Source organism: Panthera leo, chromosome A2 (assembly GCF_018350215.1).
Source record: "Panthera leo isolate Ple1 chromosome A2, P.leo_Ple1_pat1.1, whole genome shotgun sequence".
In the NCBI taxonomy this organism is placed as follows: Eukaryota; Metazoa; Chordata; class Mammalia; order Carnivora; family Felidae; genus Panthera; species Panthera leo.
In genome coordinates this window covers 104,235,988-104,263,470 of record NC_056680.1, presented here as the reverse complement: position 1 = coordinate 104,263,470, position 27,483 = coordinate 104,235,988, and the positions used below count along the sequence as shown (strand labels likewise).

Sequence of the window (27,483 nt, the reverse complement as noted above, 5' to 3'; positions counted from 1 at the left end):
TGTCACTAGGAACTATGTGAATGTTTTCTCTGATTTTTAATCATACTAACCTGAGTCAACAGGGCTTCTCAATGGACTCTATTTTAAATGACAGAGCACACACATAGGAGACAGAAAAATTAGGTATGGCCCCCTAAGATTATTTACTGAATATGTGATCTTCAGCAAAGTCCCTTAACTTTTCTCCATGCCACGTCTCCTCTTCTAAAAGATAAGGATCCTGCCCCTCTCCTTTTTCTGACTCACAGGGCCAGGTAAATTATATAAGAGAAACATGAAAGCTTTTACAAGGGCATATGTTAGATACATATAATATCAACACACAGAGACTTGTTATAGTATTGGATTTGGTTAGGATGACCAGTCTATTAAAAGTGTAATTTAAGAAAAAGTTATTCTTGAGAGTATCAGGGGGAAAAAAATTATAACATCTTTACCATATCCTTTGAATAAGATCTGAAAGCAGTTTTAAAAAACATATTGCTATCTATCCTATTACTATGTAAGAAAAAATACACTGGGCAATGCTCATTCGCCTTCCCTGTGTTTTTTTCTTTTTTTAATGGCTGTAATTCTGTTTCACCTGAATGTATTTTCGTAATTTTATTAACTTATACCTGCTCTGTTCCAAGCTTATTCTGGCAAGTTATTTAAAACTTCTCTGAAAGTAGTCACAGGTGATCTTTTTTTCTACTACAGGTTTGCACTTATCTTAAATTCTAGGTTTTTCTACCTTATGCTTCATGGAAAGTAGGTACAATAAAGTTTTAATTTTTAAAAATGAAGAAAAAATATTCAAAACCAAGTCACTAAAAGCAAATGTTCCTTCACTTTCCTGTATCTTCAGCAAATACTATGCATGCACTCCAAAAGGATATCAGACCACAAATCAATAGAAAAATCCATTCAACTTACACTACATACTCTTGTGAAGTTAAAAGATACAGAGCAAAAAATAAACCTGGATTGATTTCTGAAGGAGGCATATCTGAAGGATGATTATGAAAAAATGAAGGGTGATTTTGAAGTAAGGACAAGGAGAGAACAGAATATGATAAACATTTTTGAAACACTTTATGATTTACACAGTCAGTGAAATACTATCATCTCTAGGTAACTCACTAAATGAGAAGAAGCCTGACAGGTGACTGGTCAGGTATACAGAAAGATTTGGAAGCCCTAATATAGATGATTGTTGGTTAAAGTCACAGGAGTAGAAATTCTGAAGCAAAAGAGGGTCTAGATAATAGTCACTGAAAGATCAAAAGACAGAATGAGGGAAAATGAAATGAAAATGATTTGAAAAATACAAATAGAATCGAAACATTAGAGGAGTGTTCAGTTTCAAGGAGAATATGAGTAGTCAAAAATCATAGAAGAAAAAAAACATGAAGGCTGGGTTTGACTAGTGAGTCTATAACAAATGTAATGGGGTGACTTTAATAGCAACGATGGGTGAGTTAGCAACGATTAAGGTAAAACAACAGTCCAAAAAAAAAAAAAGTGTATTCTACCCATTTCAAATGTTCACTCAGGAAAACTTGGGGAAAATTATAACAACACTAAGGGGAGACCTGAGTGTCTTTAAAGGCAGAAAGGAGACTTCATTAGCTCTAAATAATTAAACAAAGCTTGTGTGTAACAGCTGAGAGAGTCCGACTGATAAACAGGTATGTTTCAGACCTAAGTTAGGCACTTTGAGGGAAAGGGAACCTGACTTCTGTCTCTAGGGAACAGAAAGAAATTAATCTCAAGCCACTTATTTATTTATTTATTTTTTTGGTATCACAGTTGGTCCCTACCCTCAGTGGTATATATTTACAAGGTAATTTGAACTTGGTAAGTGAAAAGGCACAAAGCCCAAACAGAAAATGGTATTAAAAATATAAGATGACAAAATGCAAAAGTCAATAATTTCCACTTGAAAACAATTTTAAATAAAATCCAAACAAAAAGTTGAAAATTTAAAAACGTTAACTGCTAGAGGCTTGATATCCATGTGATGTGCAAAGTGATTAAATTTTTAAAAGGCATAATATAGGTTTAATTTTTATATAGCCACCATCATTTAATAAGATTTCTTGGAGAATTTCTACCAAAGACACAATTTCCTCCTTGAAAACAGGCATAAAATGGGAAACATTGGGTGACTCGGGTACCAAAGAGCTGTGAAAAGTGTCTCCACAGCTTGTTAGTCTGAAAAGCAACATTAAAAAAAAGTGGAGCATCAAAACACTTTATTTCAAAATCACTTGATGCCTGATCCTGTATGTAACTGGAACCATATTCACATTCTATAAGTTTCTGAATTTCAATTTCCCGTTTTATTTATTTTTATGAGCAACTTACTTTATTTTGAATCTGTACTTTATTTGACATTTATTTAAGCTGTATAAAAGCCATGCACAGTTTATTTACAATATTATACATTAACGATGTTTGAAGACTACACAAAAATTTCACAAAACTTACTTAGATGGAAAGACATGTGAAACAGGGAGCTTTCAAAAATTTTAGATTCAGAATTTTGCAAAGATTATTTTGCTTTCTACTGTTCTGCAAGCACTGGCTTGAAATAAGACTGACAAAAACGTGCAAATGAGTAGAATTTCAACAAATGAAAAACTACAAATGTTTAGCTAAAAGGTAAAATATCTTGAAATCCTACTATGTAGCAATGGGAATTTATAAAACAGAAAAAAAAAAGGTTATTTTTAAAAAGTCTTTCATGAATAACAGGCTCTCAGTAATATTCTATAAAAACATTCAGAAATAAAGTTTCTCAAATTATGTCCATCATCAAAGTTAGGTTTTCAGTAGTGGCCGAAGCTGTGAATTGTAAATTATTTACTGTCCTACATGGGAAGTCTCAATTTCCCCCGCTAGGGAGAGGGGGAGAAGAAAATCAACTGGCAAATTTAGATTCAAGTAAAAGATCCTGGTACAGACAACATGACACAGAGTGGATCGCTGCAGTAATGTTCGAGTCCACATACTTTTACTTGTACCCCTAAAATGGAAGGTGTAAACTTTAGGTTTCTTCAATTTAAGATCTCCTATCAGGAAGTAAGTACCTCATTCTTCAGAGTTCTAGAAAATATCGATAGGGATTTCTTCTTCTCCACGGGCATATCATTCAATTTTTACTGTTGTGGCTGAAGTACATTTAGATATTCAGACTGCCCCAACTGATAAGTTGTGTTCCTTCCACAATCAACATACTGGTATCTTTCCTGGGATATCTGTTCAGAGTGTCCAAAGTATGTTGTTGTCACAGTAACTCTAAAAAAGAAAAATTGGGAGACACAACAACAACAAAAAAACTCAAATAGGAAGACACATTATTATTTACATAGAAGTTTTGTGAACTGAGAATACTTTCATATAGCAAAATTTTCTCCAGGGAGAGACTGATTAATGATAATATTGTGGACATGGGCCACTCAGGGAATATTTGCCCAACAGATAGCATAAATGCTGATTTAGCAAGCCCTACTCCAATAATTATACACAAGAAATACCATGTTTTCAGAACATTTATCATTACTTAAAAATATGTAAGTTCATTTCACTTTTAAAAACAAAATTCTCTCATCACAGGAAAATTCTTTCATTCTTTCATCACATTTTGGACCATTAGCTGACGGTCCAAACACCAAACCTATAACCTACAATGTTTTAATGGCCTAGAGTAACACCCAATTTGCACATTAGTAACAGTACTTCTTATTACTGTGAAGGACTATTTACCATAGATTACAGAACAATGGATGCTGAGCTCTGTCCTCTTTTTCATCCCAACACCTGCCATTTTCCTGTGTTCTTGCAAGGTCTAGATTCACTCTTCAGCAGCCATGTGATCCTTCACTACTTCTCCGAGCTCCGATTTCCTCATTCTTAAAGTGGGATAATATTTACTCATCTCATCGCACTCTTTTAAGGCTTCAAACCCAACTGAACTGATACTTATAAAGGTGTTGTGTATGCTATAAACCAAAGTTATAAATCTAAAGTTTAAAAAAGAAATATTTCTTTCAAAAAAAATTCATACTTACTGCATCATGAGTACGATATTATGTACTTTGATTGATATCAGTGTACAAAAATCACTGTTAAAAAGAAAAAACAATGTGAGTAAACATGGCTATGATATTATAATTTAAAATCACTTAATTATGATTCCTTTCCCTATGTTAAAACTAAAAGAGATATGATACAGAAGACATAAGTAAGCATTTATTGATGGAACGTTTTCTACACCTAATAATGATACAGATTTTCATGACTTTTTATTCTAAAAACAGACATGTTTTACTACAGCAATTGTAGAGTTGTTGCACACTTGCTACAAATTACTGCTACTTTTTATTCATCTTTTGAAATTGTAGTAAACAGTTTGTTAGAAATTCTGTATCAGCCTGATACCATAAAAGATGATAAAAAAATCTTTTTTTTTTTTTTTTTACTTAAGAGTTAATAATCACTTAGACCCAATGTAAAAACTTTAGAAATTCAATAAGAGAACATTACACAATACTAGCATTTTTAGTTCTGCTATACTAAAGTCAACAAATACTAAAATGTGTGAGACTATGGTTCTTATAGTAAATAAAGTGACATGGTGTGCTGAATGGGAAAATTATGCAGCCAAGAATTCTTTATCCAGCAAGGCTGTCATTCAGAATACAAGGAGAAAAAAAGAGTTTCCCAGACAAACAAAAGTAAAGAAGTTTGTGACTACTAAACCAGCCCTGCAAGGAAGAGGGACTGGCGGGGGGGGGGGGGGGGGGGGGGGGGGGGGGGTAGCAGAAAAGACCAAGGCAATGAAGAATAAAAAGGACCAGAGAACATCACCAGAAACACCAACTCTACAGGTAACACAATGGCACTAAATTTATGTTTCAATAATCACTCTGAATGTAAATGGTCTAAATGCTCCAATCAAAAGACATAGGGTATCAGAACGGGTTTAAAAAAACAAACAAACAACCCACACACAAAAACAAGACCCATCTACATGCTGCCTACACAAGACTCATTTTAGACCTAAGACACCTGTAGATTGAAAGTGAGGGGATGGAGGGGCGCCTGGGTGGCTCAGTCGGTTAAGCGTCCGACTTTGGCTCAGGTCACGATCTCGCAGTCCATGAGTTCGAGCCCCGTGTCGGGCTCTGGGCTGATGGCTCAGAGCCTGGAGCCTGCTTCCCATTCTGTGTTTCCCTCTCTCTCTGTCCCTCCCCCATTCATATTCTGTCTCTCTCTGTCTCAAAAATAAATAAACGTTAAAAAAAAAAAAAAATTAAAAAAAAAAAAAGAAAGTGAGGGGATGGAGAACTATCTGTCATGCTAATGGACATCAAAAGAAAGCCAGAGTAGCCATACTTATATCAGACAAACAAGATTTTAAAACAAAGACTATAACAAAAGATGAAGAAGGCATTCTATCATAATTCAGAGGTCTATCCATCAAGAAGATCCAACGACTGTAAATATTTATGCCCCCAACCTGAAACACCCAAATATATAAATCAATAATGATAAACATGAAGAAACCTACTGATAATAAAACCATAATAATAAAAGAGTTTAATACTCCGCATACAGCAAATCAACAAGGAAACAATGTCTTAGAATGATACAATGGACAGGATGAACTTAACAGATATATTCAGAATATTTCATCTTAAAGCGACAGAACAGACATTCTTCTCGAGTGCTCATGGAACATTCTCCAGAATAGATCATATACCATGTCACAAATCAGTCAGGTCCAAAAAGATCAAGACCATGCCACGCATATTTTCAGATCACAACACTTTGAAACTTGAAGTCAACCACAAGAAAAAATTTAGAAAGTCCTCAAATATGTGGTGGTTAAAGAACATCCTACCAAAGAATGAATGCATTAACCATGAAATTAAAGAAGAAATAAAAAAATACATGGAAGCAAATGAAAATGAAAACATGACAGACCAGAACCTTTGGGATGCAGCAAAGGCAGTCCTAAGAGGGAAGTATATTGCAATAAAGAACTACTTCAACGGGGTGCCTGGGTGGCTCAGTCGGTTAAGCATCTGACTTCGGCTCAGGTCATGATCTCACGGTTTGTGAGTTTGAGCCCCGTGTTGGGCTCCGTGCTCATAGCTCAGAGCCTGGAGCCTGCTTCAGATTCTGTGTCTCCCCCTCTCTCTGTCCCTCCCATGCTCATGCTCTGTCTCTGTCTCTCAATAATAAATAAACGTTAAAAAAAATTAAAACAAAAAAGGGTCTACTTCAAGAAGAAAAGTCTCCAAATACACAACCTAACCTTACACCTAAAGGAGCTAGAGAAGAACCAGCAAATAAAGCCTAAAGCTAGCACAAGAAAGGACATAATACAGACAAAAAACAATATAGAAACAGCAACAAAAAACGTGTAACAGATCAATGAAACTAAATAATGGTTCTTTGAAAGAATAAACAAAATTGATAACCTCCTAGCTGGACTTATCAAAAAGAAAAGAGAGGACCCAAATAGAAAAAACTCACAAATGCAAGAGGAGAAATTACAACCAATACCAGAGAAATACAAACAATTGTAAGAGAATACTATGTAAAATTATATGCCAACAAACTGGGCAATCTAGAAGAAATGGACAAATTCCTAAAAATTCACAAACTACCAAAACTGAAACAGGAAGAAATAGGAAATTTGAAGAGATGCGTAATCAGCAAAGAAAATGAATCAGCTATCAAAAATTTCCCAATAGGGGCGCTTTGGTAGCTCAGTCGGTTAAGCATCAGACTTTGGCACAGGTCATGATCTCATAGCTCTCTGTGCTGACAGCTCAGAACCTGGAGCTTGCTTCAGATTCTGTGTCTCCCTCTCTCTGCCCCTCCCCCATTGACACTGTCTCTCCTTCTCTCTCAAAAATAAAAAAACAATAAAAAAAAAAAATTTTTTTTTTAAATCTCCCAACAAATAAGAGTCATGGGCCAGATGGCTTCTCAGGGGAATTCTATCAGACATTTAAAGAAGAGTTGACACCTCTTCTTTCCAAATTGTTCCAAAAAATAGGATGGAAGGAAAGCTTCCAAACTCATTCTATGAAGACAATATTACCTTGATTCTAAAACCAGACAAAGACCCCACTAAAAAGGAGAATTACAGGCCAATATCCTTGATGAAACTGGATGTAAAACTTCTCAACAAGATCCTAGCAAATAGAATCCAACAGAATATACATTAGAAGAATTATTCACCATGATCACGTGGAATTTATTCCTGGGCTTCAGGGCTGGTTCAATATTCGCAAATCAATCAATATGATACACATTAATAAAAGAATAAGAACCATATATCCTCTCAATAGATGCAGAAAAAATATTTGACAAAATACAGCATCCTTTCTTGATAAAAACCCTCAAGAAAATAGGGATAGTAGGAACATAGTCCATCATAATAAAGGCCATATATGAAAGAGCTACAGCTAATATCATCCTCAATGGGAAAAAACTGAGATCTTTACCCCTAAGGTCAGGAAGACGACAGGGATGTCCACTCTCACCACTGTTGTTCAACATAGTACTGAAAGTCCTAGCCTCAGCAATCAGAAAACAAAAATAAATAGAAGCCATACAAATGGCAAGAAAGAAGTCAAATTTTCACTCTTGGCAGATGACATGACACTCTACGTGGAAAATTTGAAAGAGTCCATCAAAACACTACTAGATTTCAGGGTGCCTGGGTGGCTCAGTCGGTTGAGCATCTGACTTTGGCTCAGGTCAGGATCTCACAGTTTGTGAGTTCGAGCCCCGCATCGGGCTCTGTGCTGACAGCTCAGAGCCTGGAGCCTGTTTCAGGCTCTGGGTCTCCTTCTCTCTGCCCCTTCCCCGCTCATGCTCTGTCTCTCTCTGTCTCTCAAAAATGAATAAACATTAATAAACAAACAAACAAAAAAAAACTAAACTAAAAAAAAAACAAACACTGCTAGATTTCATACATGATTTCAGCAAAGTCACGGGATATAAAACCAACATAGAGAAATTGGTTGCATTTCTATACACCAATAATCCTTTGCAGAAGGAGAAATCAAGGAATTGATCCCATTAACAACTGCACCAAAATCAGTAAGATACACAAGAATAAACATAACCAAAGAGGTAAAAGATCTGTATGCTGAAAATTATGGAAGCAATTGTAGACATCACAGGGAAAAGGAAAAACATTCCATGTTCATGAACTAGAAGAACAAACATTGTTAAAATGTCAATACTACCCAAAGCGATCTACACATTCAATGCAATCCCTATCAAAATAACACCAGCATTCTTCACAGAGCTAGAGCCAACAATTCTAAAATTTTTATGAAACCAGAAAAGGCCCTGAATAGTCAAAGCAATCCTGAAAAAGAAAACCAAAGCTGGAGGCATCACAATTCTGGACTTTAAGCTGTATCACAAAGCTGTAATCATCATGACAGTATGGCACTGGCAAAGAAACACATAGGTCAATGGAACAGAATAGAGAACCCAGAAATGGACCCCAAAATGTATGGCCATAATCTTCAACAAAGCAGGAAAGAATATCCAATGGAAAAAAGACAGTCTCTTCAGCAAATGGTGTTGAGAAAACTGGACAGGGACATGCAAAAGAATGAAATTGGAGCACGTTCTTACCCTGTATACAAAAATAAACTCAAAATGGATGAAAGACCTAAATGTAAGACAGGAAACCATTAGAATCGTTCAGGAGAAAACAGACAGCAACCTCTCTGATCTTGGCCAGAGCAACTTCCTACTAGACATGTCTTTGGAAGCAAGGGAAACAAAAGCAAAAATGAACTATTGGGACCTCATCAAGATAAAAGGCTTCTGCATGGCAAAAGAAACAATCCACAAAACTAAAAGGCAGCCTACAGAATGGGAGAAGATATATGCAAATGACGTATCAGATAAAGGATTAGTATCCAAAATCTATAAAGAATTTATCAAACTCAACATCCAAATAATAAATAATCCACTGAGGAAATGGGCAAAAGACATGAATAGACACTTTTCCAAAGAAGACATACAGATGGCTAAGAGACACATGAAAAAATGCTCAACATCACTCATCATCAGGGAAATACAAATCAAAACCACCATGAGATATCACGTCACACCTGTCAGATTAGCTAAATGAACAACTCCAGAAACAACAGATGTTGGTGAGATGTGGAGAAAGGGGAATACTTCTGCACCATTGGTGGGAATGCAAACTGGTGCAGCCTATCTGGAAAATAGTACAGAGGTTCCTCCAAAAATTAAAAATAGAACTACCCTATGACTCAGTAATTGGCACTACTCAGTATTTATCCAAAGGATACAAAAATGCTGATTCAAAGAGACACATGCACCACAATGTTTAGAGCAGTGCTATCAACAATAGCCAAATTATGGAAAGAGCCCAAATGTCCATCAATTGATAAATGGATGAAGAAGATGTGTGTGTGTGTGTGTGTGTGTGTTGGGGGGGAGGGAGGGGTGTGTGGTGTGTGTGTATACATCTGTACACACACATACACACACACACATATATATAATGTACACATACATAAAATGGAATATTACTCAGTGATCAAGAAAGAATGAAATCTTGCCATGTATTATGCTAAATGAAATAAGTCAGTCAGAGAAAGACAAACATGATTTCACTCATATGTGGATTATAAGAAACAGATGAAGATAGGGGAAGGGAAGGAAAAATAAGGTAACAGAGAAGGAAGCAAACCATAACAGACTCTTAAAGAAAACAAACTGAGGGTTGCTGGAGGGGAGGTCAGTGGGAGGGATGGGCTAAACAGGTGATAGGCATTAAGGAAGGCACCTGTTGGAATAAGCAGTGGGTGTTATAAGTAAGTGGTCAATCGCTGGATTCTACCCCTGAAACCAATATTACACTATATGTTAACTAACTTGAGTTTAAATAAAAATAAATAATTTTTAAAAAGGTGACAAGGTGTATTTGACCTTAATTATGAAAAATAAGAAAAAATGAATATTAAGGGTATAGACACATACTACACATAAATATTATGCATGTTGACAAGAGAGAAGACAATAGAGATGATCAGAGGCCAGAAGTATTCCAAATGTGATTTCCTGACTGCTAAGGTTGTGGGAAATCAAAAAGATATCTGTAAACTCTATTCTTGATATTTTATAATTTAATGAGAGAACATTATTCAAATATTAAAACTTACTACATATAACTCATTTCTTCTGCTATGATAGTAGGTACTGTATAATCAATCTGAAAGACAAAAAGTGAAAATAAGCCAACTAGAAAGAGGACCAAAGCATCAAAGATTTCAGACATGTTTCACAATTTCAAAGAGTTAGAAATCTCTCCTTTTGCATGGCTGAGTCTAAGACTTTCTCTTATACGTGCAAAGAACACATGTCAAGTGAGGAAATCCTTCCCCTCCCTCAGATTAATATGATATAGAAAGTCAAAAGTCATTGAACTCCTCCAAAGTATCTTATGATGGAAACTTACTTGTTTCATATCCAGTGGGCCAATATTGGTTATGTTGTTTAAGCGAGCCTTTCCAATAACAGTTTTTGAAAACTGAACTTGTGCAGTGATATTTTCAACTTCAACAGAATAATAGTTATTGTTTGTTATATTTAGTGTGTTCTGTAAAAGAAAAGGCAAAAAGTGTATAAGCATAACAAATATGTATCCAAAATCAATTTAAAAAAATGACTTCAGAGGTGCCTGGGTGGCTTGGTCCATTAAGCATCCAACTTCAGCTCAGGTCACCATCTCAGTTTGTGGGTTTGGGCCCCACATCAGGCTCTGTGAGGACAGCTCAAAGCCTGGGGCTTGCTTCGGATTCTGTGTCTCCCTCTCTCTCTGCCCCTCCCCCACTCATGCTCTGTGTCTCTCTCTCAAAAATAAACATTAAAAAAATGACTTCAGCTGTGGCCACACTTCAGTTATTAGGAGGAAGAAAAATATTGCCAAAAATATCAAAGGATATTAAATAAGCTAATTATTTGGTTTTATGATGAATACTATGTACATAATATGCTGACAATAAGCACACAATTAAAAATTAACAGGTTTACGGGGTGCCTGGGTGGCTCAGTCAGTTAAGCATCCGACTTTGGCTTAGGTCATGATCTCACGGTTCCTGAGTTCAAGCCCCTCATCAAGCTCTGTACTGACAGCTTGAAGCCTGGAGCCTGCTTCAGATTCTGTGTCTCCCTCTCTCTCTCCTTCTCCCCTGCTTGTGCTCTCTCTCTCAAAAATAAATAAATGTGAAAAAAAATTAAAAAATAAACAACAGGCCCAGAAAATGTACATTACAGGAATATAGAAAATGAATGTTAGAAAATGTATTTATGGCCTTAGAAAAATTCTATAAAAATAATTTTTAAATTTCATCTGAATTTCTACTAAATGTTAATATATAAATATCTTCACAGACTATATTAGTAATGTATTTCCTATTCTATCAGGTACAAAAATGACCATTTAAAATTTTAAACTACTTCATATAAACATTTTTGTCTAAAAGAAATTGGTATTTTAACTTATACATGAGTAGAGATTTCTACTGGGTCACTTTGGAGAAGAAATGGGATAGATTCAAGTCTATTTGTTGGAAAGAAATGGAGCTATATCATTTCTGTACTTAACAGCAGGGGCAATTTCCATAATTCTAATTCACAGTTATGTCAAATTATTTTAGAAAATGAGCAGTGGGAAAAAAAAATGTTAAATCAAGAAATAACAGATAACAAAACATCTAAAACAGTCATCACAAATGAAAATCAATAGTAACTAAATGATGAATCTTAAATATTCATAAGGCAGATTGTAATGGTTACCATTTATATACAAAGAGCCCTCACAAACTGAAAAGAAAATGACAAAATCTTTAGAGGTAAAAACAAACAAAAAAAGTAAAGCATATGAATAAACAAATCAAAAGAGTACAAATACAATTGGCCAAGAAACACTTAAAAACCCTCAAATTCATTTAGAGTTAGGGATAAGCTAGTAAACTTAATATTCATTAAACTAGTAAAGCTTGTAGAAAGCAACAAATTCTATTCTTGGTAGGGATTTGAGCAGAAGGGTCAATTTTTACATTACTGGGAAACGTGAAGCATTGCAGCCATTCTGGTAAGTAATCTAGCAATATCCATTAAAATAAAAATACATATATCCTTTGACCTAGCAATCCTACTTTTGAGCATTTATTCCAAAGAAATAAAAACATCAGGATGTGAATGAGAATAGTGGCAAAAACAAAAAGAAAAGAAAGTGAATGACCATCCACAAAAATGATTAGTATTAAATTATTGCATGGAATATTACGCAGCCCATTAAAAAGAATGTAGTAACTCTAAGCCAGAAATTGAGGAGAGATTTCTACAAGGTATTAACAAGTGAGAAAACCAACATGCGTAAAATATGTACAAAATATTCTTTTTAAAATAAATATTACTTTAAGAAAAGCTGACAATGTGAGCTTATAAATTAATATAAATATGGAGAAAGATGAAAAGATGCAATAAGGGATAAGTGGAAAGAAGAATCTTAGTAAAAAAGGATTAAAAAAAGAATGTACTAGTGACCAGCAATTACATGATCACATTTATGTATTAATTTAAATCATAGTTATAAATGTAGAGGTTTTTTTTTTTTTTAATTTCCTAATATAGTAGAAATAATCTTTACCTAACTATACAAACGTTTGTATCTACTTGGCTCTTAATACCCATGTCAATTTAATTTCTAGACACTGCAGGAAAGAGATTGTTAATTTGAGATCAATGGACCTTCTGATACAGGCCAAAGAATGGGATTCAGAAGAATCTTGGAATCCTTTATACATGCAAAATAATGTTGGTATAGGTCTTTTTCTGAAGTGCCACATATTAAATTAATATTGATCCAATATTAAAAGGATCAATCATATATTGAAAGCTAGAAAGATAACAAAGATAAACATTAAGAAAGACAAAAAAAAAGGACAAAAAATTTAGTACTATCAGACATATTGTTACTGAGAGCAGTGAGAATCCACTTAATTTGTAAGTCAAGAGAGCACAAGCATAAGCTTTCAAATAATGATTTTTAAAAAAAAATTTTTTTTAATGTTTGTTTATTTTTTGAGAGAGACAGAGTGTGAGCAGCGGAGAGGCAGAGAGAGAGAGAGATACACACAGAATTGGAAGCAGGCTCCCAGCTCTGAGCTGTCAGCACAGACAGCAGTGTTTTCCTGGACAGTAAAACACTATGGATATTTCCCCATATACTAATTTATAAGAGAAATCAAACAGGCACTTGTACCTTATCTTTATTTAAAAAAAATTTTTTTTTTTTAACATTTATTTATTTTTGAGACAGAGAGAGACAGAGCATGAACAGGGGAGGGGCAGAGAGAGAGGGAGACACAGAATCGGAAACATGCTCCAGGCTCTGAGCTGTCAGCACAGAGCCCGACGCGGGGCTCGAACTCACGGACTGCGAGATCGTGACCTGAGCCGAAGTCGGCCGCTTAACCGACTGAGCCACCCAGGCGCCCCTGTACCTTATCTTTAGACACAATACAGGAATAATCTATTAAAACGGTAAAAATTGTATTTCACCATATATAAGGGAAAGAAAATGTTACCTTTATAACATTTATAGAATCAACCTACTTTTAACACTTTGCAAGAAGCTATTCAAAGGCTGAAAAGTAAACGGACTATAAATATTCTTTTGTCAATAACAGTTTAGTTTATTTACCATTTTAGAGGCAACTTCAAATGCTAAATGATTCTGTATACACAATCACCAGTACTTACTATTTGCTATTTTCGGCACAACCAGAAATGATAGAAAAGATCAACAGCAGATATACAGAAAGCAAACTGACCAGTGTCACATTTAATATTCTCTCAGAGGGACAAAAGTGTACTTAATATAATAAAGGAATGTAGTCAAATATTTTAATGTAATTTTGTACTTACCGTGATATTTAAATATACTGTACGCTTTTGAACATCATAACTGACGTATGCTGATTTTACGCCAATGTATTTCACGTCAATAGAGCGAGGGAAAAGGAAAAACACAGCCAATCCAGAAAGGAGCAGACAGACAAACACAGAAGCCATCACATACAGCTTTCTGAAAACAAAAGTGAGAGTATGAAAATACATGTGCATCAAAAATTACATAATGAAACATTTAGAGAAGATATTTTCAACTTGAATTTTTCCCCTATTATACCAGCAGGAAAAGATGTATAATTTTACCATTTTTTTATATTATAAAAGTTAATTAGTAGTGTTGGGTCTGGTCTATAAAGTGTTAAAATGTTCTCCTTAAAAGATGTATGTACCTTTTTGGAGACTGGGATTTCAGGATTACTGAAGGCAGAATATTATCTACAGTGATTCCTAAACCAGGCTGCACACTAGAATTAATTAAGCTGGAAAACTTTATAAAAACAGGGATTTCAAGAGTCCCTTCTCTCCCTTCTGAATTTAGCAGAGCAGAATTTTCACGTGAGTTTTGCCATTATATGATTCCCAAAGTGACTGCTCATCAGAACCACCTGTGAAGCACTTAAAAGCATAATGACATAACCACATGCCTCATCAATCTCACTAAGTCTCACTAAGACTTTTTGAGTCTCCTCATCCCAAAGTATTTATGTACTCAGTTTTTAAAATATTGTTTACATTAATCAACTCTGTTTTGATGATGCTATTAAGCTGTTTCTTGAAAATCAAGAAAGGGGATAATAATATGCAGATATAAGACAAGAAAAAAAACAAAACAAAACAAAAAACCTTCCATGCCTTTCCTAGTCTTCTAACTCTCCTTGACAGGTATCTCTTCCATCTCCCGCTCTTTATTTCCAATCTCCAGAGATAAAAATTGCCTCTATCTTCAATTTTATCCTCAAAATAGGGTTTCAAAGTAAAATTTTCCTGGTTTCTCCAATAAACACCTCTCAGCTCAAAGCCCACAGCACCTTTTATTTTTTTTTTAAAACTAGGTCTTTTATATTACTTAATCATTTCTTTATGTTCTAGTCATTAAATAAATTCTCATTTTATCCTTTCTCCTACTTTCTCTTCCCCACCAATTCCCAAATGCCTTAATAGACGTAATCTTTGCCTGCCCCACAACTGCTATTTCAAATGAGTCTTGCACATGTTTTATGTTTCTGAGTATTTTGTCTAAGAAAAGAGAACAAAATGGTTTAAAAAAAAAAATAAAACAAAGATTCGCTAAGTCACTACTACTAGGCCCACACTACTGTTTTGAGCAAACAAAGACGTTCCCACTCACTCACTCTAGATTTCCTCGAAACCTGAGTAGGGTGATGATCACTACTAGATCACCTACTGAATAGTTCAGCACACATTTATAGTACCTACTCTACACCAAACCCCTAAAAAAGGTATAAAAAAAGAGTTCAAAAATCATGACTAAAAAAATCTGAACTTTGTTGAATTTTCTTCTATTTTAGTGTTGTTATTTTTAATTAGTGCTAGGTGAGCCCGCCGTAATCTATTTAGGGTTTAGGGCCTATAAATCAGCTCCAGGTGTTAATATATGATCAATGTCTTAAATTACTCTGCACCCCAAGTTTACAGCCATGAATCTGATGGGATAAACATTCCACATAGTATTTCCTACCAAATTGAAAAACTGGCTAGTACACTGATGGAGACTATAGATGTCTATTATAAAATTCACCAGTCATCATTTTTCTTATGGCTCTAGGGACAGTAATGAATCCTAGGACATATAGAACTGATAAAGCTATAAAGATCATGTGGCTTATTTGGACTCAAGTTACATTTCTACTTTTGCCATTTCCTACTTGCAACACTTTCGGCAATTTACTTTTTTTCTCCACTCTAAAATGTGTAGATTTGTTTTCAGGATTAAATGATACAGCTAAAATATGCAGACAAAAGCAATAAATAAATATAATTTCCTAACTACCTCATCACAACTCCCCCAACTTAAAGAACCACAGTTGTTCGTAAAATATTATAGTTTCACTAAAAAATGAGTCATTGTTTTTTCATTGCACATCTGAAACTCCTAAAAATTCTTAAGGGGCTTCCTACGGTTTTCAGATTTCTTAGCTTACTAATGGTGTGGACCTTGCTATTTTCTCAAGCTTCATCTCTACCACTTTCCAACAGCAGCATTTACTTTAGGCAAACATCTGAATGCCAGCCTGTTACTCTCATCTATGCACATACTGTTCCTTCTGTCGAAACGGTCTACCTCAACTTTTTCTACTTTTCTAAGATTCAGCTAATGCTTCATCTTCTTTGGAGCCTTCCCTAATTCCATAAAATAATTTAGATTCTAGCATACTCTGCTCTCATAGTACGCTGGAAATACCTCTAACAGGTAAGACAAAGGTACTGTAATTACTAGCTTACATGTCTATCTCCTCAATAAATTCATAATTCCCTTATACCAAAGATACTTTTGAAAAATTTGTATCCCAGGCCTTAGAACAGTGACTGATTTCACAGGTACTCAATAGGTGTCTAGGTTGCCGTCCAACAGCATTCTTCTCTTCATATTTCATTCTGAATATTTACTATTGCTATGTATTTAAATTCACTCCTTTTTCCTGAAGTGTCTAATTTACTGTTAACTCTTCCCATGTAGTTTTCATCTTATTCAGATATTGTAGTTTTCATTTCTAAACATTCTATTTGGATATTTTTAAAATATCTTCCATGTCTATTCTTAAGCCCCATCTCTTGAAACTACAGAATATAAAGTAAGTATTTCACTGTCCTTGTCAAATGCTTTCTTCTATGCCATTTATTGGTCTGTTTCTATAAATGGTCTTTCCCATTATGGGCTATATTTTTCATCTTCTTTTCATGCTTGGTAATTTTTAATTGGATGACAGACTCATATATTTTACCATGTTGAATGCAGGATAGTTTGGAATTCCTACATATACTCTTGAGCTCTGTATTGGGATATAGTTGAGTTTCTTGAAAAGAATTTAAACCTTTTGACGTTTGCTTTTAGGCCTTGTTAAGCATGAGTACTGCAGCTTTTAATCTAGGGCTAATTCTGTTACTGTGGAAATAACCTTCTGAGTACTCCACCTGATTCCCTCTGAATCATGAGATTTTCCACACTGATTGGTGGAAACTATCTCTGGTCCTATATAAGCGTTAGGGACTGCTCCCTCTGTTTTGTTTTGTATGGTTCTTCCTTCAGCCTCAGGGGCTTTCTTCACACATATACACTGATCAGTACTCAGCTAGACACTCACAGAGTACCCAGTGGTAACTCTCTATCCTCTGGTACTTTGCCCTACTAACTGTGGTCTTGGCCTCCGAGATTCCCAGGACCATCTATCTCCTCAGTTTAGGGGTACTGCTAAGCTCTGTCTGCACTCTTTCCATTGTACTGTGATCTGATATCTTTTCCTAGATAGTAAAGTAGTACAATCATAGGGTTTACGTCATTAGCTTTCCCTTTCTCAGATATCACTGGCCTGTACTGGCTGATGTCCACTGTCTAAAAATATTGTTTCATTTATCTGTCCAGTTTTTTAGTTGTTTCAGACATAAGAATAAACCTAGTCCCTATGATTCCATCTTTGGTTAGAAATGAAAAAAACAAATTTATTTGATTTTGTACTTGTATCACTTTGTTTTTAGGCTAAGAATCTTATTCCCTAATGACATTAGTACATAATTACTTATCTGCTTTACATAAAGAAGTTTCAAAATTACACTAACATTACTCCTAACAATGCAGCTACTGAGTACAGTTTAAGCTTTTGTTGGTAGTTATCTTTGTCATTTAGAACACATCTTCCTAGACACTGACAGTCAAAGTGCAATGTTTTCAAGTCACTTAAAGTGATTCTTTCATCTGCAGTCATGCCAACAACCGGATATACAGTTAGCATCATTTGTTTCAGTTTGTTTCAATTTTTAGCATTTTTTAAATTTGACTTCCAATTTCCAAACTTTTAAATTCTATTTAAAAAAAAATGTACATGGTTGTAAAGTTCAAACAATATAAATATATACACATACACACAGAGATCTCACATGCTTACCTGTTCCCTCTTCCAAGTTCCCTCCCAAATTCTGAGAGTAATCAGTTGTATTAGTCTTAGGTTTATCATTCCATTGTTTCTCTCTCCTTCTCTGCATGCATGTGTGTGTTTTCAGATAAAACCGTACTCTAGATATGAACTGTAGTGAAATACAGAGTTCTTCCTTTTCCATGTTATCATTGTATAGATGTAGCGTGACTTACTCTACCCGAATCCTATTATTGGACATTTATATTACTTCTAGTCCTTTGCTATTATAAAACACTGGCACGGTGGATAAAAACCATACTTTATTTGACAATTATCCTCAGGAAAACATTTTCAAAGTAGAATTCCTGAGGGAAAGGGTAAATGTGTTATGTAATTTTGCTAGATAACATCAAATTCCCTTTCACCGAGGTATGGATGTGCTCATTTCACACAGTGTTGCCAACAAAATACACTGTCAAAATTTGGAGCCTGGCTGATCTGATAGGTAAAAAATGGTACTTCAATGTTTTAAACTGTACTTCTCTTATGATCAAGACTGAACATCTTTTCACATGTTTAAAGGACATCTGCATTTCTTTCTTGTGGATGAGATGTTCATATCTTACTTTTTGTCTGGTGGTGGCCTTTTCCTCTCAAATTGTGAAACTCCTTATAGTGTAAGGATATTGGCCATATGTTTGTGGTAACGTGCAGACATCGCTTCCCAGTTTGCCATTTATATTCTGGCTTCAACTAAGGTTTTGTTTTCAACCTGTAAAAGTTAACCTATACTTTGTCAAATTAATTAATCTTTTCTTTCCTCACTGGATTTTGAATCATAGAGAGTTTTTTTTCATCCTAAGATTATAAAGGAATTAAGCCTAATTTCTTGAATATGCATAACCATCTACATAATTTATAATAAAGGGTCACATTGACTTTTTTAAATTTTTGGTTCATTTTCTTTCCAATGATACATATTTAAATATGCTGCTCTACTGATTACTTGTTTGGAGCACAGTGGTCAAGAAGCATGCCAATCTGATTTTCTGTCCCTTATAAATTGATCCTTTTGCCTGGGATTTTTCAAAGGGTTTTTCTGTTTTGTTTTGTTTTTTTTACCATCAAAGTCCAGTACTTTCACTAGGATGGGTAGCACACAATTTAAAATCATGGCGTGTCTTTTCAGTATGCAGGTTCATGTCTTGTTTTACCTCAGGGAAGTGTTCTCGAATTGAGTATTTAGTATTTGTTCAGTTTGATTCCTTTGGTTTTTCTACAGGGGCTTCAATTACATGTTTGTTCAATCTTCTTTCCTTGTGTTCTATACCATTTTACCTTAAATACTTTTCATTAATGTGTCTGTGTTTTCATTTACTCCTTTGTACGTTCTATATCCTTTGCCATACTTTCCATGGTATCTGTTTGCACTATGTTCTTTCAGTCTTCTCTTTATATCTGAAATTATTTTTTTCTAATTCTTTCAGGGGTTCATAGTCTTATTTCACGTCCTCATATTGTTTAGTCATCTCATTTCTGAGCTTTTCAATTTCTGACTCATGCTGTTCTGTCAGAGCTTCTATAGGTTTCTTAAGTTACAGTTTTCATCTGTTTTTCTGATATGTTTCCATGATCTGTTAACATTTTATTTCAGTTCACTTTCTTCTTCTTTTTAACTGACTTTGTGTGACACTTCACTGCAATATTTTTTGTTGCTCGTGTTTAAATGAGATGTTTCTGTACATTTCACAGGAGCTTTCCATTTCCGTGAGGATGGGCCAGGGTGGCTTTCCTAAACTCCATCCTCTGTTGTAATAAAGTTGTTTTTTTTTTTTTTTTTTTTTTTTTTAAGATGGCCTGTATATATGTCCACTTCTATGGTTCTGAGATTCTCTCTCTAGTTTTTGAAACTTCCCTCCTTTTCCCCTATTCTTTCCCTGTAAAAAATGGATCTAATCCCCAGTAGGCTTTTCCTTAGGATATGTCTGTCCTTTTGCAAGAGTTTTTGGTGAGTTTTCCTAAGGTCTTTGAGGGCTCAAGGTGGTCTAGTTCCTTCTGATCTTCTCAAATCCCCTTAGTGAATCTCTGTGGCCTCTGTGTACCTTTTCTGCCCTGTCTCCAAGGTACAGGAAGTGGAGGCCTCCCAGGTTATTTTTTGACAGGTTACTCCCATAAGTATTTGCTGGAAGTGGGATCCTCTTCTTTTTGGGTACTATGTATCAGAGCATTTGCTTGGTATATCAGGGCTCTTAGGACCTTCTGCAATTCTTTTTGTTTCTCTTCACAAATTCCCCACAGCTGCTAACACTTTCTGATCCTTGCTCTGTCTTCATTCTAGGGTGCGTAGGAGAACCTTAACACTCATTTTTGATGAAAATGTTTGTGTTTCCTACTGCTATTCTAGGTTTGTCTGTTTTAGTAAATAGATTTTTGAGAAAATTCAGATGCTATGCTGCTTTGAAGACCTTACCCCAACCAGGAATCCTTTTTTTTTTTTTTTTTTTTAAATAATACAAAGCATCTGATGGCATAATTTAACAACCTGGTGACATTTTTCATTTTAATAGTGTTAAACTAGAGTAATTACACATAATTCAAAAAGCAAAGAATACAAAAAAATTTGCTATTTTCTTATCACTTACGTCCTTCTTGGCCTTAATCTCTGATCACTATATGGAATCAATGCCACAAGCTGGTTTTCTTGCCCTAAAAGTAAAAGTACATTTAGAAATTTATTAACACTATTAATTAAAATATAGTAGATTTCTATCTAAGGGTGGTTTAGAAAGATCAGACTACAACCCCAGCTCTCATCTCATTACTTCAGTAAACTGCTCTCAAATCTTCAAAAATTATCAAGTAGACATTGAGTTCTAAAAGAGGTAATTTATCTTGCAGAGCTTGATGTCCAGACAAAATAATACAAAGAATGAGAAAGAGTAATCTTTTTACTGAAAAAAATCTAAAAAGTCCCAGCTTTCAGAAGATCTGAATTCACCAAGACTTCCTTCAACTGTGTATTTTCCACTTAGATTCTGATTTGGGTATCTGGATAAGGGCAGAAGAAATAGCGCTACCTTGCTGTCCTGAAATCACTATAACTACAGAGGTTCCTACACTATATTCTTGAAAATCAAAAGTGACACACAGAAAGTCTCATGCTTCAAGAGCTTATACAAAATGAGCCTTCCACAACTCACTTAGGCCACACATTGTCTGCATTATGTGACTCCAAAATCCATCCTTTGTTTCCTGGGTTGGGCTATATCCAGATTTAACAGATAAGTAGATCTTTAATACGCCAATTTTTCCAATCTCATCAGAACTAGGCTCTTTGTAATAACTCTTAAAGCACTAGAGTCACACTCTCTCTTTTTTTTTTTTAATGACTATTTATTTTTGAGAGACAGAAAACGACAGAGTGTGAGCAGGGGAGGGGCAGACAGAGACGGAGACAAAGAATCCAAGGCAGGCTCCAGGCTCTGAGCTGTCAGCACAGAGCCCGACGCAGGGCTTGAACTCAGGAGCCATGAGATCACGACCTGAGCCGAAGTCGGACGCTTAACTAGCTGAGCCACCCAGGCGCCCCATAGTCAAATTCTCTTTTAAAGCTTCCTGCAATGCTTCCATTATTCCTCCCTGCCCCTTCCACAACTCTCTCCTCATTTACACTACCTCCTCACACCACATTTAAATATATATTATACACATGTCTTTTTCTGTGTGTACACATATCCCGTCTTGTTTGGTGGTGTTCATATGGCTAAACTACAATCCTGCTTAAAAGTAACCTTTTAGCTCCTACGGTGATATCCATACAGCTAAATATTAACAGAGAAAAACATACAACTATGCTCACTGGCTTCATTTAGATCACTAATCTCAAGTGGCCTTTAATGTCAGTCATCATACATTACCCAGGTCACACTCTTAATCTGACTCTCCAAAACCACAATTTCAGACTTCAACTTTGTCTTCAAATCTCCAATAGCTCCTTCCCTATCCTCACTCTTAGCTCATCATGTGACAAAACAGAACTTGCACAAGCTCCCACCACCACGTCTATGCACCTACCTGTCTCTGTGTCCATACACTCTACAATCTCTCCTATTACAAAGAGTAAACTACAGGCGCTCCTCTGTAAGAGCAGCCCCCTGCTCTTGTGTGCTACATCTAATAATTCTCCCATCTCCTGCACTATCACCTTTTTTCCTCTATGTATCATTCTCATCAGCATACAAATTATTCACTCCATCTTTTAAAAACTCCCTTTCCTGACTCAGAGCCCCCCTCCAGCTGCCGTCTCTATTCTTTGCTTATCTATATAGTAAAACTCCTCAAAAATACTACTTTCTTACTACATAACTTCACTCCTCCTATGCACTATTGATCCCACTCTATACGTGCTATATGCAACCTGCCACAGCTGCCCTTTTAAAGGTATCCAGTGGTCTCTATCCACATCACCAAATCCAATGGTCAGTTCTCACTCCTTACATTACCCGATCTATCAGTAGCATCTAACAGTTGTACACTCTCTCCTCCTTGGTACACTTTCCACTTTTATTTCCAGGACACCACAGACACAACGGAATTTCCTCCTTCTACTCTAGCTGCTTTTTCATTGTCTTTGCTAAATCTTCCTCCTGTCACTGAGTTTGAAATGTTGAAATGTCCCAAGGTTCAGCATTAGGGTCTCTTTTTTTTCCATTCACGCTGATAAGCTTGGTGCTCTCATCCAACTCAGCTTTAAGTACCACCTGTATTATGATGACTCCAGCCAAGGCCTTGCATTTGAATTCCAGACAATTATAACTAAGTCCCTACTAAATAGGTCCACTTAGATGTCAAATATGCATCTCCACACTTACATCTCTAAAACAGAACTCCTGATCTCTCCCTGGATATACACATTCAAACCTTCTTTTCACCATTTTAATTAATGGCTACTCCATTCTTCCAGCTATTCAGACAAAAATACCTTCAGAGTCATCCTTGACTTTCTACTATCCACAATCCACTTCCAGGCTGCCAAAAAAGCCAAGTGGTTATACCTCAAAATCATAACCAGATTGCCAGAATGGTCCTTTTTTTTTTTTCTCCTGTCTTAGCCTAAGGCACTAATCCCTTCACCTACAAAAATCCTTTTATTCTGTATCAGGTACTTATCCCTGCAATGATAAAGCCATCACATTGAAAGGCCAACTCATATATAAACTTCCCCAACCTAATGCATTGCTTAGAAACTCTGGTATATCTTATGTGGACACTGCCCTTCCCTCATGGTTTCTCCAGGGTTACCTATCAACTTCAACCAGGCAGAAAATGAGGATGGCACAAAGTATTTTCATGATTTCTACTGTCGCCACTTCTACTAAAGTTTGTGTAGGCTACAAACAACACATGAAGATTACTCCCTTCTGAATTTCCCTATGATATGCCACAAACTGACCCCCCCCTCCCCCCCCCCCCCCCCCCCCCCCCCCGTATGACCCATCTTCATTTACCAACCCTTTTCATGTAGTTCCTCTTAAAAATAACTAATTAGGGCATGACTGGCTTGCTATTATTCTTTACATCGTGAACTAAAAATATTAGGTCACCAAATTACTTAAATTGTTCCTAGTGCCCAACGTGATTATGACCAAATAGGACTAAAAATTTTCAGTCAAAAGACATTGCATATCTAGTATCACAAGGGGGAAAGAAAACAAGACTAGCCGTAGAGGGGTGGTTTTCATTACTGCTTTGTAAACCTGAATGTGTTTATGGTTTTTTTTTAAATGTTTATGTTTGTTTCTTTGTGTCCGTTTAACTGAAGATAACTGATACACGGTTTTAACTTTAATCCTACAAGTTTTTAAAACACAAAGGGCTGTGCTTTGATCTATGGGTTTGCTATCATTACAAATTCATTACAAATCCAGTGCAAATGCCTGGAATAACTCTTTAAAGGAAAAATAACACAGTAACACATACCCCTAGGAATTCTTCCTGTTCCTTGACAAGTGGGACAAGTGACACTATCTCTTCCTGTAAATTCCACATACGGAAACTGAGAGACATCTCCACCTCTTCCATCTTCATTATGGACTTCATTATTAACCAGTCCATTCCTCATATTTTCAGTTGATGTGACTCCATCATAAGCATCTTCTTTATTTGAATGCAAAGGCAACTGAGAAAAAGACTTTCCCATGTCTAAAGAAAAAGAAATATCTTACGATAAAATCAGGGTAAAAGTACGTACACTCAAGAACATTATGGGATTTTTATACCAATATAATTAACATAGAGCAAACTTCAAGGGAATATTCAAATTACTTTTTGGATTAGAATTATATTTAATCAGGGTAACAGTTGAAACAAGGGAGCCAAGAATCCAAAGTGTTTTTTTCTAACAAATTATTATAAAATGGTATCATATCAGACTCATGATGAGAATGGGCTCTCAAACATTAAAATTGCACATAAGTTTGCACTTTCTAGGCTTCTCTGAAAAGAAAGCGGTCTTCACTGGAATACAACAAAAACATATTGTACCTTTAAACCAATTAGCACTAAAGGCTAAAGTTGCTTTAGGCAGATTATGAGTGTTATTATATTGGATCACCAGGTAAGTTTGAAAGAAGACTTTAACTACCTCTTGTTCCTCCTCAGTCTGTACTTTCTAGGTGCTTAAATTCTTCTTTCCAGCTTATCTCTTCTCAGGCAAAAGACCCTGAGGGCCAAGCATCCTGTGATGGTAAGCAAAACACGCCCTTCAAGCAATAAGGGCTTTCCAGACCCCAAGACAATTATCGATCTGAACTTACTGGCTACCTGCACGTACCCATCCACCTTTGCCCATTTTCCTTATATAAACTCAGAAGTATTTTTAGCACTTTGGAGACCACCTTTGTGACATTAGTCACGGTCTTCCCATGCTGGCCTCACTGAAATAAATTCTTCTCTTGTTTTGCTACCATTTGTCTCTCTGCCTTTGGATATTGTTAGTGGTGAGTGGTCGAACCTCGTCAATTTGGGACCCTCGGAACCAGGTGCTCTTGTACCCCTAAACCGTGGTTCCAAGTCAAAAGTAGTACTTTTCTGGGGCGCCTGGGTGGCTCAGTCGGTTAAGCATCTGACTTCGGCTCAGGTCAAGATCTCATGGTCCTTGAGTTCGAGCCCCAAGTCGGGCTTTGTGCTGTCAGTTCAGAGCCTGGAGCCTGCATGGGATTCTGTGTCTCCTTCGCTCTCTGCCCCTCCCTCACTCACGCTCTGTCTCTCAAATAATGAATAAATGTTTAAAAAAATTTTTTTTAAATTTTTTAAAAAGTAGAATTAGTACTTTTCAGCCTTTTAAAATTCATGCGCTTTGTGATAAATAAAATCCACAATCCTTCTCATTCTCACATTTCTAGCTTGAAACTTTTAAACTTTCAACAAAAACAACTCAAAACCAAATCCCGCAGATTTGTCTTTCATTCAACAGTTGACAGAGTTGAAATTTCAAAATTATGTTGAAACTAATATCCCAAGATACTTAACAGAATTCACCAATACAAAGCAACATTTAGAACAATTAATTTCAAAACTTTAGGGTGACAGTATCAAAAATAACATGGGTAAAATTTAAATTTACATTTAACATAAACTTAAAACCAAGTAAGAATAAGTGGTAGTACCTACATATATACCATACCTATACAAAATCACCTCCGCAGGTACGTAATGCAAGAGGACTGCAGTTGAGTCATACAATTTTCAGGATGAAATGAACTTAAAAGTCATATAATCCAATCTGCTGATATTCTCAGGGGAAATTAACAAAAAGGGAAAGCAGAATTACAAATAACGTTTCTGCTCTTTCCAAATTTGACCATTTATCTTTTATCAGTTCCTAAAAATGTATTATTATAGACATTCATACAAAGAGATAAGCATGTCTTTTAGAAATTCTCATTGATTTGAGTAAGGAAAATTGACACTCAGTAATTCAAGTTATAGTATAATATGGAGAAAAGTTTACTTTTTAATACTGGCATGCCACCCACATCCTGGGATCATTCAAACATAGTATATACAGCAGGATAAAAAATATTCACAACCAGATCAATTTAAAATTGTAGAAAGATGAAGGTGCTTATTTTCACTATTTTACTATTTTAAAAAATCTATGTACACATTATCCATGTAAGCTGAAAAACATAAATGATCTATAACGTCCACAAATGGATCATCTTCTCTTGGCTTGTCTCAGTGACATTAAACCCAGGCCAAACCAATTTGCCAGTCACAGGTGGTTCAGGGGTGAATTAACATCACTATCTCCACACACTGACCTTGGGACCTGTCTGGAATATCAGTTAGGCAGGGATCAGGGGCCTCAGCAGTGTGGCCACCGAGCCATCCTTTCTGGGATCTTAGCACAACAGGAGTGTTAAGATGTATCCCAAAGAATCCTTTGGGGGAAGGGTGGTGGGCGGGCAGGGAGACACAGAGGGCAAGATCAAGTGGCTCTCAGTCTGGACCTGTTTTCTTTCTGTATCTAACAGTTGTCTTGATGAGTCTGCCTCTGACAGGTGTTTATTTCAGCAACGCTAACTGACAAGCACCAGACTTAGGCACTAGGTATCCCCGCCCTCCCTACTGGATATTCCTCACATCAAACAGTATTTAGCCACTTTTATTCCTAAAAACCCATTGGTTTATGAAGAGGTGCTACACCCCCCTTTCTTTTCCCTATATGCAATGTTTTCATCGCAGTCTCTTACTGAAAACCCAACATGAATCTAAGACTTAGCAGAGAGGGGGGGAAAAAGTACAGCATTCCATCCAATCTAAATGGGTCGTTTTCTTCTATGATAACGAAAGCCGGCACCTTTTGTAAGCTGCATGAACAAAACACAGCACACAGCCTACTCTGGAAAGGTTAAAGATAAGATCAAAGCAACCGTGCAAAAAAAAAAAAAACTAAAGAAGAGCAAAAGCAGGGGGCACCTGGCCGCACAAGGTGTGGGAACCTGGAATCAACCCTAGGCAGGAGACTGGGTCCGGATAGGTGGTGACACAACACCGCCATTATCCAACCCTGAGCGCCCCCTGGGTCGCTGGGCTGGGCTGGCTCCCCTGCGGCCTCCCCTGTTCTACCTCTTTCCTCCCGCTTGACTCTTCCCAGGACGCCTCCGCTGGGCTCTACTCCGAAAAAGGGACCGAGGGCCTGCGCGTTCAGATTACTCACCGGCACGCAGAGCGCTGCGCAGTCCCGAGCTGCTCCGGCGCGCACTGGCCAGGGGATAGGGTCACGGGGTCTGCAGTCCCGATCGCTGGGGCTGGGACTACTGGCCTACAAGCGGCAGCCGCGGATTCGGAGCGGGGGAGGGGCAGCAGAACGACGGCTTTGGCTGAGGCCTGGCGCTGCTGCAACCTG

General features: G+C 36.3%; 1 protein-coding gene across 5 annotated transcripts; it reads right to left on the bottom strand.

Annotated features, from left to right (window-relative positions):
* On the bottom strand, window positions 1-27,433 carry TMEM106B (transmembrane protein 106B). 5 transcript variants are annotated; one of them, XM_042919011.1, is made up of 9 exons: window positions 27,295-27,433; window positions 25,756-25,857; window positions 24,051-24,272; window positions 20,714-20,777; window positions 13,996-14,155; window positions 10,520-10,660; window positions 10,224-10,273; window positions 4,056-4,109; window positions 1-3,282 (listed from the first exon to the last, which is right to left on the bottom strand). In XM_042919011.1, exons 3-9 carry the CDS (start codon window positions 24,268-24,270, stop codon window positions 3,144-3,146), a joined length of 828 nt encoding a protein of 275 aa, XP_042774945.1. In that variant the 5' UTR covers window positions 24,271-24,272; window positions 25,756-25,857; window positions 27,295-27,433; the 3' UTR covers window positions 1-3,143. The 5 variants fall into 5 exon arrangements, with proteins under 5 accessions (XP_042774945.1, XP_042774935.1, XP_042774925.1 ...); XM_042919001.1 differs by lacking the exon at window positions 27,295-27,433 and adding an exon at window positions 27,204-27,224 and having other exon boundaries at window positions 25,756-25,865; XM_042918991.1 differs by lacking the exon at window positions 25,756-25,857 and having other exon boundaries at window positions 27,295-27,432.
* Between the last annotated feature and the right edge of the window lie 50 nt (window positions 27,434-27,483).

Excerpts from the sequence above, each read along its gene's own strand:
- TMEM106B (XM_042919011.1), bottom strand. The coding sequence starts at position 24,270 with ATGGGAAAGTCTTTTTCTCAGTTGCCTTTGCATTCAAATAAAGAAGAT. Across the intron at positions 20,778-24,050 it reads AACAGGAAGAATTCCTAGGG|GGCAAGAAAACCAGCTTGTG; the intron begins GTATGTGTTACT and ends TTTTACTTTTAG. Across the intron at positions 10,274-10,519 it reads GCCCACTGGATATGAAACAA|ATTGATTATACAGTACCTAC; the intron begins GTAAGTTTCCAT and ends TTTGTCTTTCAG.